Source organism: Pogona vitticeps, chromosome 6 (genome assembly GCF_051106095.1).
Source record: "Pogona vitticeps strain Pit_001003342236 chromosome 6, PviZW2.1, whole genome shotgun sequence".
In the NCBI taxonomy this organism is placed as follows: domain Eukaryota; kingdom Metazoa; phylum Chordata; class Lepidosauria; order Squamata; family Agamidae; genus Pogona; species Pogona vitticeps.
In genome coordinates this window covers 33,618,600-33,633,599 of record NC_135788.1, presented here as the reverse complement: position 1 = coordinate 33,633,599, position 15,000 = coordinate 33,618,600, and the positions used below count along the sequence as shown (strand labels likewise).

Below are 15,000 nucleotides of genomic sequence, written 5' to 3'. Positions count from 1 at the left end.
CATCAATTTCTTTTTTCAGCTGCTAAGCATTCTTTAAAGTATTGATTACAAAATGGCTAGCTTTTCTTTTTCTTATCTACTCACTCTGAGATCTATTAAAAAGTTTTAAAGGTTTTTTTAAAATGGTTTTTCAGTGCAGCCTGAATGCTTTAGATTGTTCTCTAATACAGATTAGTCATAGGCATGTTTACCAATGTAGCAACTTAAAATTAAATATTTGACCAGGCACTTCTGCTGTTGTGAAATGTTCAGTTCATCTCTGTGCAATACATTAGGCAAGTAAATAGCCACAGTAGCACTATGAACACGATTTGTAACCACTATGTTCCAGAAGCTTGTTTGTTGCTATATATCTCCCTTAGTGATAATATTAGTTAAATACAAATGTATTTTTAGAAGAAATGCTAAAACAATCTCATTAGTTCTTACAAGAGGAAGCAGACTCTAAGGTTAGTTTCGGGTTGAGAAAGAAGGTATACAATGACACAGGGGAAGTTCCAGGTAGAAAATGTACAATGTCCCATTCAAGTTTAACACAGCACTATTTAAAGCACAAACAGCAGTTGTGCAATAGTCTACACTTTTTAAAAATGTGTCATCAAGTCAATTTATGGTGACCCTTTTCAAGGTTTTCCAGGTAGATAATACTTATAAGTGGTTTACCATATCTTTCTTCTGGGGTGCCCTGGGGTAGAGCAGTTTGCCCAAGGCCACACAGGTTGGCTCTAATCACAGGAGGCACAGTGGGAAATTAAACTCCCAGTCTCTGACTCTGTGCCTGCTACCCCTTCACAGATTGCTGCCTTGCCGTGCGGAAGGGGCTTGAGTAACTCAGAGAAGCTATGGGCTATGCCGTGCAGGGACACCCAAGACGGACAGGACATAGTGGAGAGTTCCGACTAAACACAATCCACCTGGAGTAGGAAATGGCAATGCCACTCCAATATCTTTGCCAAGAACACCCCATGATCAGAAACAAAAGGCTAAAAGATATGACGCTGAAAAATGGGCCCCTCAGGTTGAAAGGCGTCCAACATGCTACTGAGGAAGAGCGGAGGACAAGGACTAGTAGCTCCAGAGCTAATGAAGTGGTTGTGCCAAAGCCGAAAGGACGCTCAGCTGTGGACATGCCTGGAAATGAAAGGAAAGTCCAATGCTACAAAGACAAATACTGCATAGGAATCTGGAATGTAAGATCTATGAACCTTGGTAAGCTGGAGGTGGTCAAACAGGAGATGGCAAGAAAAAACATTTACATCCTGGGCATCAGTGAACTAAAATGGACAGGAATGGGTGAATTATATGCAGAATACATCATGCAGAACTGGAGGAATCCCAAGATGGAATTAAGATTGCCGGAAGAAATATCAACAACCTCCGATATGCAGATGATACCACTCTGATGGTAGAAAGTGAGGAGGAATTAAAGTACCTTGTAATGAGGGTGAAAGAGGAGAGTAAAAAAAATGGCCTGAAACTCAACATCAAAAAAACTAAGATCATGGCCACTGGTCCCATCACCTCCTGGGAAATAGAAGGGGAAGATATGGAGGCAGTGACAGATTTTATTTTCTTGGGTTCTATGATCACTGCAAAAAGAGACAGCAGCCACGAAATTAAAAGACGCCTGCTTCTCGGGAGGAGAGCAATGACAAATCTTGACAGCATCTTAAAAAGCAGAGACATCACCTTGCCAACAAAAGTCTGAATAGTCAAAGCTATGGTTTTTCCTATCGTGATGTATGGAAGTGAGAGCTGGACCATAAAGAAAGCAGACCACCGAAGAATTGATGCCTTTGAATTGTGGTGCTGGAGGAGGCTCTTGAGAGTCCCCTGGACTGCAAGGAGAACAAACCTATCAATTCTAAAGGAAATCAACACTGAGTGTTCACTGGAAGGACAGATCCTGAAGCTGAGGCTCCAGTACTTTGGCCATCTCATGAGAAGAGAAGACTCCTTGAAAAAGACCTTGATGTTAGGAAAGTGTGAAAGCAAGAGGAGAAGGGGACGACAGAGGATGAGATGGCTGGACAGTGTCTGCGAAGCAACCAACATGAATTTGACACAACTATGGGAGGCAGTGGAAGATAGGAGGGCCTGGCGTGCTCTGGCCTCCCATAGAAGAGAGCTCCATAGCCTGTGAGCAACCATTGGAGAGTCTTCTCCTAAAACCCAACGTTAATCTGACGGTGGCGGGAATGAGAAGATGGCCTCTTCTGAAGATTTTACAACCAGAGGAGGTTCGTATGGAGAGATGTAATCCTTCAAATACCTGGTTAAACCTTGGCTTTGTAGTCTTGATAGGTCTTAATCATAATTTGAATTGTACTGAGAAATGGAGCAACAGTCAGTGGTGCTATTGTAAAAAAAGTCTATACATACCAAAGCCCCTGGGCCAGATGGCATTCCACTAGAATTCTTATAAGAAAATAAGGAGTGGTTTGCTGCTTTTCTGGCCCCACTTTTTATGCACATTGATACTACAGGCTATATACCCAAATCCTGGAAAACAGCCATTGTAGACCTATTGTATAAGAAGGGCAACATGGAGGACTTGTCCAACTACAAGCCAATTAGTTTGCTAAACATCATAAACAAACTCTATGCAAGGCACCTTCTGGATAAATTTTTGGTTTGGCTTGAACAAGAAAATGTCATAGTAACAGAACAAGCAGGTTTTAGGCCAGGGAGATCTACAATAGATCAACACCTAGTTATTCAACATCTCACTGAGAAATATTCCTCTAAGGGCACAACCTCCCTTTATGCAGCACTCGTTAATTTTAAATCGGCATTTGACTCCATATCTAAAATGCGACTCTGGGCTAAACTGATGAAGTCCTGTACAGATAGAAGACTTCTGTGTCTTATAAGACCCTTATTCAAAGAAACATACTTAAGAGTTAGATGCAGTAGACAAGGACATTTTACAGAACCCATCCAAACTTATAGAGAAGTCAGGCAAGGCTGTTTACTAGCCCCAGCTTTATTTATTTTTTATATAAATAACTTACTATAGGCGGGCTCAATAACCCCGACCGCCACCCTCCCAGACTTGCTAATAGATTTATATCAACATTACTGTACACAGATGATACAGTGATCCTCTGTAGAACACCTGTTGGTCTAAGGAAGGCTTTGCAGAAACTCTCCTTATACTGTGAAACTGAGTTTCTAACAATAAACTATCAGAAAACCAAGGTAGTTGCCTTTGGGTGCAAACCGAAGACAAGGGTTTGGTCAATTAAGGGTCACCGTATTGAGCAAGTTAGTAAGTTCAAATACTTTGGGTTAATTCTACAAGCCACAGACTCAAGGGATCAACATAGTAAGCATACGGCTTATCAAGGAGAAAGGACCGCAATTAGTATAGCAACATTTCACTGCTCTCAGGGTGGATTCTTTGTTCCTGCAGTTCTTAAACTCTATAAGGCTAAGCCGCTTGCACAACTGCTATGATTCATTTTTGGGGCCACCTAGTTCACATTTTGTTCCCCAAGAAAGTGTACAATCTAAATTTTTAACAATCATCCTTCAGGTTCCCAGATGTGTCTCAAATGCAAGCATACGATTGGCTACAGGTCTCCTAAGAGTTGAGCCCTGGGTTTGTATGCTGTCTATATATACATGACTAAAGGGACATAAAAACTCCCAAGGCCTTCTGCCCTTGGATTACTATAATAATTTGCAATCCAACCAGGTAAAGGCTGTCCAGAGCCATTTGATGAAAAATTGGTCTATATCCACAAGTGCTGCTGTCATACCAAATAAACGAGGCAAAGAATTGAGGATATAGAACACCAAGCTGATTTTGCTTAGACAAAGAATTAAGGATATAGAACACAACACTGATTTTGCTAACGTACAGAATCTGCTGCTAAGGGCCTACATTAAGAGCCCCATGGAACCAGCAGACTATCTATCACTCTTAGAAATGAGAGGATTTAGAAGAGCTTTTACACTAGCAAGATGCTCTCCCCTTCTGCCTGTCATCCTCAAAGGAAAATCTAGGAACGTGCCTCATGCAGAAAGGCTTTGCTCCTGTTCACTAGGGGTGGTAGAAACTATGCAACACATGTTTTTTTACCTGTCCCCACTATGAGATTGCATGTAACCTGATTATTTTTCCACTGATTGAAAAAATCCCAGGTTGTACAGATGAAAGTATACTCCATTTTCTTCTCTCAGATAAAGACCCTAAGATTACCTATCACATTGCAAGTTTCGGCATGGTAATAGTTAGATTCCAGAAATCAAAGTGTAGGTAAATTTTAGATGTGTAGATTTTAAATCCCCTTCATGGATTGCTGCTGTGTCGTGGCGAAGGGGCTTGAGTAACTCAGAAAAGCTATGGGCTATGCCGTGCAGGGACACCCAAGACGGACAGGACATGTTGGAGAGTTCCGACTAAACGCAATCCACCTGGAGTAGGAACTGGCATAGGAACCTGGAATGTAAGATCTATGAACCTTGGTAAGCTGGAGGTGGTCAAACAGGAGATAGCAAGAATAAACATCGACATCCTGGGCATCAGTGAACTAAAATGGACAGGAATGGGCGAATTCAGCTCAGATGATTACCATATCTACTATTGTGGGCAAGAATCCCGTAGAAGGAATGGAGTGGCCCTCATAGTCAACAAAAGAGTGGGAAAAGCTGTAATGGGATACAATCTCAAAAATGATAGAATGATGTCAATACGAATCCAAGGCAGACCTTTCAACATCACAATAATCCAAGTTTATGCACCAACCACCACTGCTGAGGAGACTGAAATTGAACAATTTTATGAAGATTTACAACACCTTCTACAACTGACACCAAAGAAAATTGTTCTTCTCATTCTAGGGGACTGGAATGCTAAAGTAGGGAGCCAAGAGATAAAAGGAACAACAGGGAAGTTTGGCCTTGGAGTTCAGAACGAAGCAGGACAAACACTCTTTTCCAACAACACAAGAGGCGACTCTATACATGGAAATCACCAGATGGGCAATATCGAAATCAGATTGATTATATTCTCTGCAGCCAAAGATGGAGAAGCTCTATACAGTCAGCAAAAACAAGACCTGGAGCTGACTGTGGCTCTGATCATCAGCTTCTCATAGCAAAATTCAAGCTTAGACTGAAGAGAGTAAGAAAAACCACTGGGCCACTCAGGTATAATCTAAACCAAATCCCCTATGAGTACACAGTGGAAGTAAAGAACAGATTTAAGGAACTAGATTTGGTGGACAGAGTGCCTGAAGAACTTTGGATAGAGGCTCGTAACATTGTCCAGGAGGCAGCAACAAAAACCATCCCAAAGAAAAGGAAATGCAAGAAAGCAAAGTGGCTGTCCAACGAGGCCTTAGAAATAGCAGAGAGGAGAAGCGAAGCAAAATGCAAGGGAGATAGGGAAAGTTACAGAAAGTTGAACGCAGACTTCCAAAGAATAGCAAGGAGAGACAAGAGGGCCTTCTTAAATGAACAATGCAAAGAAATAGAGGAAAATAACAGAAAAGGAAAAACCAGAGATCTGTTCAGGAAAATTGGAGATATTAGAGGAACATTTTGTCCAAAGATGGACATGATAAAGGACAAAAATGGGAGGGACCTAACATAAGCAGAAGACATCAAGAAGAGGTGGCAAGAATACACAGAGGAATTATATCAGAAAGATGTGGATATCCCGGACAACCCAGACAATGTAGTTGCTGACCTTGAGCCATACATCCTGGAGAGTGAAGTCAAGTGGGCCTTAGAAAGCCTGGCTAACAACAAGGCCAGTGGAGGTGATGACATTCCAGTTGAACTATTTAAAATATTGAAAGATGATGCTGTTAAGGTGCTACATTCAATATGCCAGCAAGTTTGGAAAACCCAACAGTGGCCAGAGGATTGGAAAAGATCAGTCTACATCCCAATCCCAAAGAAAGGCAGTGCCAAAGAATGCTCCAACTACCGCACAATTGCACTCATTTCACACGCTAGCAAGGTTATGCTCAAAATCCTCCAAGGTAGGCTTCAGCAGTATGTGGACCGAGAACTCCCAGAAGTACAAGCTGGATTCCAAAGAGGCAGAGGCACTCAAGACCAAATTGCTAACTTGCGCTGGATTATGGAGAAAGCCAGAGAGTTCCAGAAAAATATCTACTTCTGCTTCATTGACTATGCAAAAGCCTTTGACTGTGTGGACCACAACAAACTATGGCAAGTTCTTAAAGAAATGGGAGTGCCTGACCACCTTATCTATCTACTGAGAAACCTATATGTGGGACAGGAAGCAACAGTTAGAACTGGATATAGAACAACTGATTTTTTCAAAATTGGGAAAGGAGTACGGCAAGGCTGTATATTGTCCCCCAGTTTATTCAATTTATATGCAGAATACATCATGCGGAAGGCTGGACTGGAGGAATCCCAAGCCGGAATTAAGATTGCCGGAAGAAATATCAACAACTTCCGATATGAATATGACACCACTTTGATGGCAGAAAGTGAGGAGGAATTAAAGAACCTTGTAATGAGGGTGAAAGAGGAGAGTGCAAAAAATGGTCTGAAACTCAACATCAAAAAAACTAAGATCATGGCCACTGGTCCCATCACCTCCTGGGAAATAGAAGGGGAAGATATGGAGGCAGTGACAGATTTTATTTTCCTGGGCTCCATGATCACTGCAGATGGAGACAACAGCCATGAAATTAAAAGACGCCTGCTTCTTGGGAGGAAGGCGATGACAAATCTTGACTGCATCTTAAAAAGCAGAGACATCACCTTGCCAACAAAAGTCCAAATAGTCAAAGCTATGGTTTTTCCTGTAATGATGTATGGAAGTGAGAGCTGGACCATAAAGAAAGCAGATCGCCGAAGAATTGATGCCTTTGAATTGTGGTGCTGGAGGAGGCTCTTGAGAGTTCCCTGGACTGCAAGGAGAACAAACCTATCAATTCTAAAGGAAATCAACCCTGAGTGCTCACTGGAAGGACAGATCCTGAAGCTGAGGCTCCAGTACTTTGGCCATCTAATGAGAAGAAAAGACTCCCTGGAAAAGACCCTGATGTTGGGAAAGCGTGATGGCAAGAGGAGAAGGGGACGACCGAGGATGAGATGGCTGGACAGTGTCTGCGAAGCAACCAACATGAATTTGACACAACTCCAGGAACCAGTAGAAGATAGTAGGGCCTGGCGTGCTCTGGTCCATGGGGTCATGAAGAGTCGGACACGACTAAACGACTAAACGACGACGACGACGACGAGATTTTAAATGGCTTAAATTGTAAGATTTTAAATGGATTTTAAACTAAGTGGTAATTCTGTTATGTTTTTATGTTGGAAAGGTTAAAATTGTAATTGTTTTTTTTTAATTGTTCTAAGGACTGTGGTAAAATATGTATGTATGTATGTATGTACGTATGTATGTATGTATGTACTGTACGTACGTACGTACGTACACTCAGTATATCAATAATTTGTATATCAAAGATTTTGGACCAGCTAAGGTTTCTAAATACTCTTCAGAGATAGTTTCGAAACACTCTTCATAGTGATCCTCTCTTTACCTACCAAGCCTTGTAAATTGTACTTCTGAAAAATGTAGTGTCTTCTGGATTGTAATGTCTGATTCAGACTCCAGGTCAGATTCAGATTTAGGAGACTAGAAACAGGCTGGGAGAAGCAGGCTTCTTGCCCCACTCTCTGCCCCCCCCCCATCCAAATGAAAGCATAATTCCCTGTGAAATGATGTCATTTTCATTTAGCACTTTTGCACACATTGGATTATAGACTGGCAGAAAGAGATTAATTTCTTGATGCTGTTATTTCTTACATGCTATTAAATGGAAGCTAAACCATTTAGGGAAAGGGGTCCAACTGACAAATTACATATATTTACATAAGAATACTGTACATATCACCCAGGATCCCTTGTACCTTGGTCCCATTGCTAGCTTTTCAATCTCATGACAATTTCACAGACCTATGTAACTAACCTCTCTGTCAAATTATTCATTCTGAATCAGGAGGGTTCTTGGGGTGAAGGGGGAGGGACATTAGAAACATTAATAATACATTAGCATTTTAATTTTGCTATTTCTTGAAATAAATTTTATTAAAAACTATTTACTGATGTAAAACACATTTTAAATTCCAAAACTTAATAAAGAAATATATAAAACAAAAGCACCTCTTCTAAGAAGATAATTACATGTTCCATGGGTGTTCCAGATAATTCAGCAAATTTGAGATTTTCCTTGCAGTTTTCAATCCGAATATGGTCTGTGGTCTTCATAATGCAAACTGTTTTGTGTTTCACACTTCCAGGTATCTAAACAAGAAACATGAAAGTAATGTTTGAAAAAGCTGTGACTGTAAATTAGCCAAAATATTTTAAATATATATATAAAAATGGATCAAAACTGCCAACCATATAGGTTTGCTCCAGTAACTTCCAATTGTAAATTCTTTTGTTTGTCAAACAATCTACTGTGGAAACTATGTTTCCTACCATGGAAACAGCTCTAAGAGCTACTATTTCCCAAGACCAAATACAGTATCCCTTAGACAGCACTATTCACGGAGCCCATTTTCTAAGAAAACATACAAGTAGAAGTGTGAAACAAACATACACAGAATGAGGAGGACTTAGTAAGTGCATTCATGGTTGTAGATCCTCCTGCTTATAAGCGCTCCAGACAGGAGCTTCCATAATAAAGGGCGTTTTGAATTAAATACCGGCTGAAATGCTATTACACAGCTATGCAGACTGTCTCACTTTTATACACAAAACCTCTGTAGGCATTATCTGTTCTATGATCACTTCTATGGCTCATTATGAAACGGATAATGTATACAAAGATTTTTTAATTTATGTCAATTCATTTCCAAACATGACATCATTTGAGTCACTGGGCAACAGGATCTCAGGCATTAAGTTTTAGATTTTATTACTCACCATTTGTATCTTGGACAGGATTCGCTGACAGACTTAAGCTTATTTTTCCTTGCACTTTCTAGCAATACAGAGGCAGTTTCCACCACCAAAGGACTCAATGTTATTAAATTATTACATTACTAAGTTTAAAATTCAAATATCTCCTCGTTTTTAATCTGAATCAAAGATTATTTCATCAGGACTGATTTATGTTTGATAAATACTGACATGATATTCAGGAAAAATGATATCAAACCAGTTCTAAATCATTTTAGTGATGGAGTTGCTCTATTAAGTTATTCTTGTTAAACTACTTTGTGATATGTTATTATAAAGTGAAACCCACAAAATTTAATGGCTCAAATCCTAGAGTAGCAACGCAAATAGTGTAACTTTCAGAGGCAAATAATGTCTATGGTGATTTCTTAACTTGGGGCAATTTATGTCCAAAATTATGTCATTTTGTGCTTTATCAGCATAACTAGGTAAGAGAGTTTGGGCCAATATTTCAGTTCTACTTCTAATGTATTACTGTAGGACTGACACTAATCTAGACATGCCCTTCTTACAGCCAAAGAATGTTGCTGCAATGATCACACAGACTGATAAAATATAACTCAGCCTCTACCATGACATGGCAGGGAAGACCTTCATGATCTGTATTTATAAAATGAATACATTATTCATAAGGCTAGAGCTAAAACTGAAGCAAGGAGACCAAGGAAAAGGATGCTGCGTGGATACTAATTCTCCGTGCCACTTCACTTTAACCTGACCAGGAAGAATGTCTGACCATAAACTTTATCATCACAAGGATGGAAGTACAAGAAAAACAGGATACACTTTTCCTTATCAACTGGTGTCAATATGTTACAATCTAAGTTAGAAATCTAGCTGAATGTAAACACAAAGCCAAGATGATTTGGCACAATACCATCAAGTGAACAGCTTGCAATAAACTACAACTTCTTGAGTACACAAGCTTTTGACAGCAGTCAACTGCACTCCAGTGCCAGCACTATAAATTTTTCTGAAATTTAGTTTGAGAGCAAAATAATTTTAATATTAGCATAAAACATATTTGCATTTTTACAAGCACAGCAAATATGCTTTAAGTAAGTAAACATTAAACACGTGGCACATAGGAGATGCACTTACCTTCCATTTGTGATACAGAAATATCAGCCATACTTTTCCACAATTGTTTGGTGTTGTGGCCTACAACAGTGCTCAGGCTTTGGGGTGTATGACAAGACAACACAATCAAATGGTAATCCAAAACCAAGATAAGCATATATGCCAGACTGAATTTGTTTAACCAAAACCTTGTAATGCTTTCCAAAGACATGTGGTGCTGAGCTTTTCACACATCTCATGGGGAAAGTGTTTCACCATTTGAGACAGTCAAAGTATACATGGGATGTATCTCAACTAAGACGTGGGAGATGGGAATTGAGCACCAAGAAATTAACCTTAAGTTTTTTAAAAATCCAAACTACTGTATAGAAATTGGTGCTAAAGCAAACTCATGCTTTGTGTTCATGCTGCAATAAGGAAATGAAATCTTAACAAAAGAACCAGGCCCTGACTTTCTTCATTTAATCCAGTGGTTCTTAACCTTGAGTTACTCAGATGTTTTTGGACTGCAACTCCCAGAAGCCTTCACCACCAGCTGTGCTGACTTGAGTTTCTGGGAGTTGCAGTTCAAAAACACCTGACTAACCCAAGGTTAAGAACCACTGATTTAATCCATCATGTGCATGAATAAACAGACAGCAAATGGATACAGCCCACTGGAAGCAACCACAGGTTTTTGTTCCTAAGGCAGATGGGTACAACACAGCCATCAGAGTTATGAAAACTGCAGGGAAACCACATCCTGCAATTCACAACAAAGTCTCTTCAAGCAGCTCTGCATACCAGCAGGACCACATGAAAAAAAAATAAGCGGCTGTCATGTACGTATGAGCAGATATCACAGGTGAACATCAGGTATGTTTCCAGCCTATGGGAAGATGAAATTTGTCACAGTTTCTTACCCATGGAGTAATTTTTTTGGCAGAGCTTATAAAAGTTACTCTTTCTTGAATATGGCTGCGGTCCACAAAAAGTAACTTCCCCCAGCTCTGAGTTTTGGAACAATCTGGCCCAAAGAGGTCTACAATGTTGCAAGTCCAGTCACTGCCACTACCAGGATTAGTTCTCTGCCTCTGTACATGGATGGATGGATATGTGTGTGTGCACTTGATACTTTTGATAAACCCAGAGACTGAAAAAAACAAACTAGGTACAGTAGGAGATTGCATGCTTACAGAAAGTGATTTACTGTAACTGAAATATAACAGGCACACCCCGTTCGCCCCAGCTCTTTACCTTCACCTCAGCTACCAATCCTCCGGCCGGAGGGAGGAAGAAAGCCAGGAAAGAGGGCTGGCTGGCCTCCAGAAAGTCCGCCAGGAGCTTCTGGGGGCCTTCGTCTTCCACGAACGCCTCCCACTGGTCTGCTTTCAGCCTCAGCAAGGGCGCCAAGCGGCGGCCCACAAACTGGACCCGCTCATCCTGGGCGAAACTTTTCTCCTCCACCGTCTCGTCGTCGTCCTCGTCGTCCATCTCCCAGCCTCCCAGAGTTGCGTCTGCGGGGCGCAAGGCGAAGCGGCCGAGGGCCCCGCCGCGGGGGGCTCCTCAGGGACCCGGGTTGTCTCCGCAGCCTCTCCTCTCGGCCCGAGGGGTCCCCCCTTTAACGACGAGAGAAAGAATTGACGTCCCCTTCTGGGCGCCCCTCCCTGACTCTTTGCCTCGAGCCCGCCCGCGCACCCGACCGACCGCCTCGCCTCCCCGCCCGGGGACCCCCAGCCTCGCCGGCGGCCCCCAAGTTGCTTACCCAAGGCGACAACTTCGGTGGCCGGCGACTCCCGTCAGGTGCCACCCACGAAAGCGCGGCGGCGGCAGCAGCGTCCCGTTGCCCAGGGGACGCGCTAAAGCCTCCCGCCGCCGCCTCTCGAGGAAAACAAATCACGCCATTCGCCCCTTCGGCCCACGCCTTCGGAGGCGAGTCCCACACGCTCCTGCGGGTGGAGGAGACGGAGGAGTCCCTGGCCCTGCAGGCTGGCGAGCATGCGGGTAAAAATAAAACAACAACAACAACTCACCGTCGAGGTAACGAGTCTCTGAGTTCAGTGGGACTAGCTGAGGCTGGGCAGAAAACTATGAAGGAGGGCACCGTCTCAGGAGTGCTGCCTCCAGGCCTCTCACACCGTCCCCCCTCCCTGCACAAGCAGCCCCGCACAAGCAGCGGGGAGCCCTTCACACGTGCAACGTGACTCGTTTGCTTCAGTACTTTCTCCCGAAAAGTAACGAGAAGCTTGCAAATGATTAATTCCGTAAGTTGAGGGTCCACTATACTGGAATGATTCCGTGCAAATTTTAATGATCATCAGCTAGAAAAATAAACCATTACATGGACAACACCTGAGTAATATTGATGGAAAGCATGACAATAATTCAACACCAGCATAGCTAAAACTGGGGACCCTTAAGAAAGAAACCAAAGGCTTAAATTTTGCTGCACAAGAATAACCACTCCAAACGAATGTGATGAAAGCTAAGATTCAATGAATTAATGCTAACAGCAAATATTGACTCTGCCAGGAAAAAGGTGAAACAGTGTCACACCCCATCTGTGAATGTCCAAAGACTGCACAGACCACAAAATTAAATATGATCAAGTGGCAAAATTAGAGTACTTGTCATTATGCCAAAAATATAACTTGCCAGCATCCAAAACCATGGGAACATGTGATTGGGGTCTTCTCCTTCTTTGGACAACCCCTCATCTTTGGCAGGAAATAACAACAGAGACGTTTTTATAACTTTTAAACTTTCTTCTTTATTTATACTTATCTCCTCCAGCATGTTACTCATTGGGTCGAAAACTCTTAACATTGGCAACAGGCCACAACTAACAGAGCTAAAGCTTTTGCCATACTCCCATGGACTCAGTGGGGATGCCCCCCACGCCATTCCTTAAAGTCCAGTCTTAAGGGTAGGAGAACTTCTCAGGGCACAGATCGTCCCATAACATGCGTGCCTGATCCACCCTCTTTCATCTGGCTTGTCATAAAACTGGTTGTGAGTTATCTCAGCTACCCTCTGCAGCTCCACCTCACACGGCGCTATGATCACTGTCCATTCTTTTGTTAGATATCGCATCGGTCTCATCTCTCCTGGAGTAGGCTCCGGCAGCAGTCCTCCCACTTTTAGGTCTGGGAAGTCTCTTATCAGTCCTTGGGTCCTTATTCTGTCAACCTCCTTCCATCATGCTTTCTCTCATAATCTGTGACTACTGACCTGAACCAGCATGTCCCTTCCTCTTTTATATCTTCTTCCCAAACTGTCACTTCTTGCTCTGGCCACTTCGTCCCTTTCGCCTCCTCTGCTAGACAAACCTCTGTCTTTCCCGCCTTTTCCTTAGATTCAACTTCTCCCATCTTTGTCGCAACTGTCACCCCTTCATTCCTTTGATCCACACTGTTCTTCTCCTCCTTCTATGGCCTCTATCACTACAGACGGCTCACTTATACACTCTGCTCCTTCACAGAACATCAGGTAGAAAAGTGTCAGAAAATGATGAAGTCAATATCTTTTGGGATTTCCAGGTCGAAATTGAAAGATGCCTTGAACATTACACACCAGACATAGTAACAGAACAAAGAGTCTGGGATCATTGACTTTGCAATTCCAGGGGATGCCAGAGTTGAAAATAAAGAACTGGAAAAACTGACAGAATACATAGATCTGACAATCAAAATATCTTACTTGTGGATGAAACATACTTCAGTGGTCCCCATGTCATTGGGGCTCTGGGAACAATATCAAGAAGTTTCAGAGTATTATAAGCAGTTGCAGATCTCAGAAACAAAAACATCAGAGCTACAAAAAACACCAATATTAGGAACAGCAGATACTTAGGTGTTCAGTTAAAACTTATATCTGTTATATAATACCAGTCAGTTTTTATTTTTTCTTTTCTTTTTATTATTATTTATAAAATCCATCTGTGCTTATTTAACATCGTGTCACCTGGGTTCAGCTTTTAATTATTTGTTAATACAACTACAATATATACTGTATCAAGCTCTTAATCTATACAACATGCTTCTAACCACTGATAAAACAAGTTCCATGTTTAATAATATTCTGTATCTTCCTTTCCTTTGATTTTTAGTGTCAGTCTATCCATTTCAGCGCAGTCCAATATCTTTTAAATAATTTCTTGATCTGTGTTTCTTCATTTTTCCAGTATTGCATAAATATAATCCTTGCAGCTGTTAAAATATGCAGTATTAAATATACATTTTGTTTATCAACACTTTCTGGTATTATACCTAATAGAGTTCTGGCTTAAAATCTACATTTTAAAAATTTTAACAAGCCATACACAGTATGTATTTTTTTCCAAAAATTTTTTTTTGCTTTATCACATGTCCACCAAAGATGATATAAGTTCCAGTTTTTAATGACATTTCCAGCATTTACTTGACCTTTTAGAATACATTTTAGCTAATCTATTGGATGGTAAATGCCATCTATAAAATATTTTATATAAATTCTCTTTATAAGGTGTTGCCATTGTCATTTTATAGTTTCTAGACCACAGTTTTTGCCATTTTTCAAAATCAATATTATACCCAATTTTTTTGCCCATTTAACCATTGTTTCTTTGACCTGTTCATCCTCCATTTTCCAATGTAAAAGAAATTTATATATTTTCCTAATTAGTTTATCATCTGATGTTAACATTATTTGGCCAAATGTTGTCTGTTCTTTATAAAAATCATACATTTTTGAATCCCTTTCATATCTAGATTGCATTTGCATTATGGGCCACCACGATGCATCTAGTCCCTGGTCTATAAGGTCTTGTTTTGGTTTTAATTTCCTGTCTCTATCCAAGATATCTATATAAGTCAAAAAAAATTTAAAGTTCAGAAGATTGGGATGGACAAATACATCGATAGGTGAAACCCATCCTGGTATTTTTGTGTACTTTTTCATTTTTATTTTTTCCCATATTATATACAAGGAGTTTCTAA

General features: G+C 41.1%; 1 protein-coding gene across 1 annotated transcript in view; it reads right to left on the bottom strand.

Moving 5' to 3' along the window:
• Positions 1-11,927, bottom strand: part of DNAH11 (dynein axonemal heavy chain 11) — a 186,984-nt gene extending 175,057 nt beyond the window's left edge. Inside the window, exons 1-3 of the mRNA XM_020781900.3 lie at positions 11,790-11,927; positions 11,282-11,643; positions 8,162-8,302 (exon numbers count right to left, since the gene is read on the bottom strand). Coding sequence (XP_020637559.3) covers positions 8,162-8,302; positions 11,282-11,518 — 378 coding nt within the window. The 5' untranslated portion in view covers positions 11,519-11,643; positions 11,790-11,927. The remainder of the gene's footprint in view (positions 1-8,161; positions 8,303-11,281; positions 11,644-11,789) is intronic.
• Between the last annotated feature and the right edge of the window lie 3,073 nt (positions 11,928-15,000).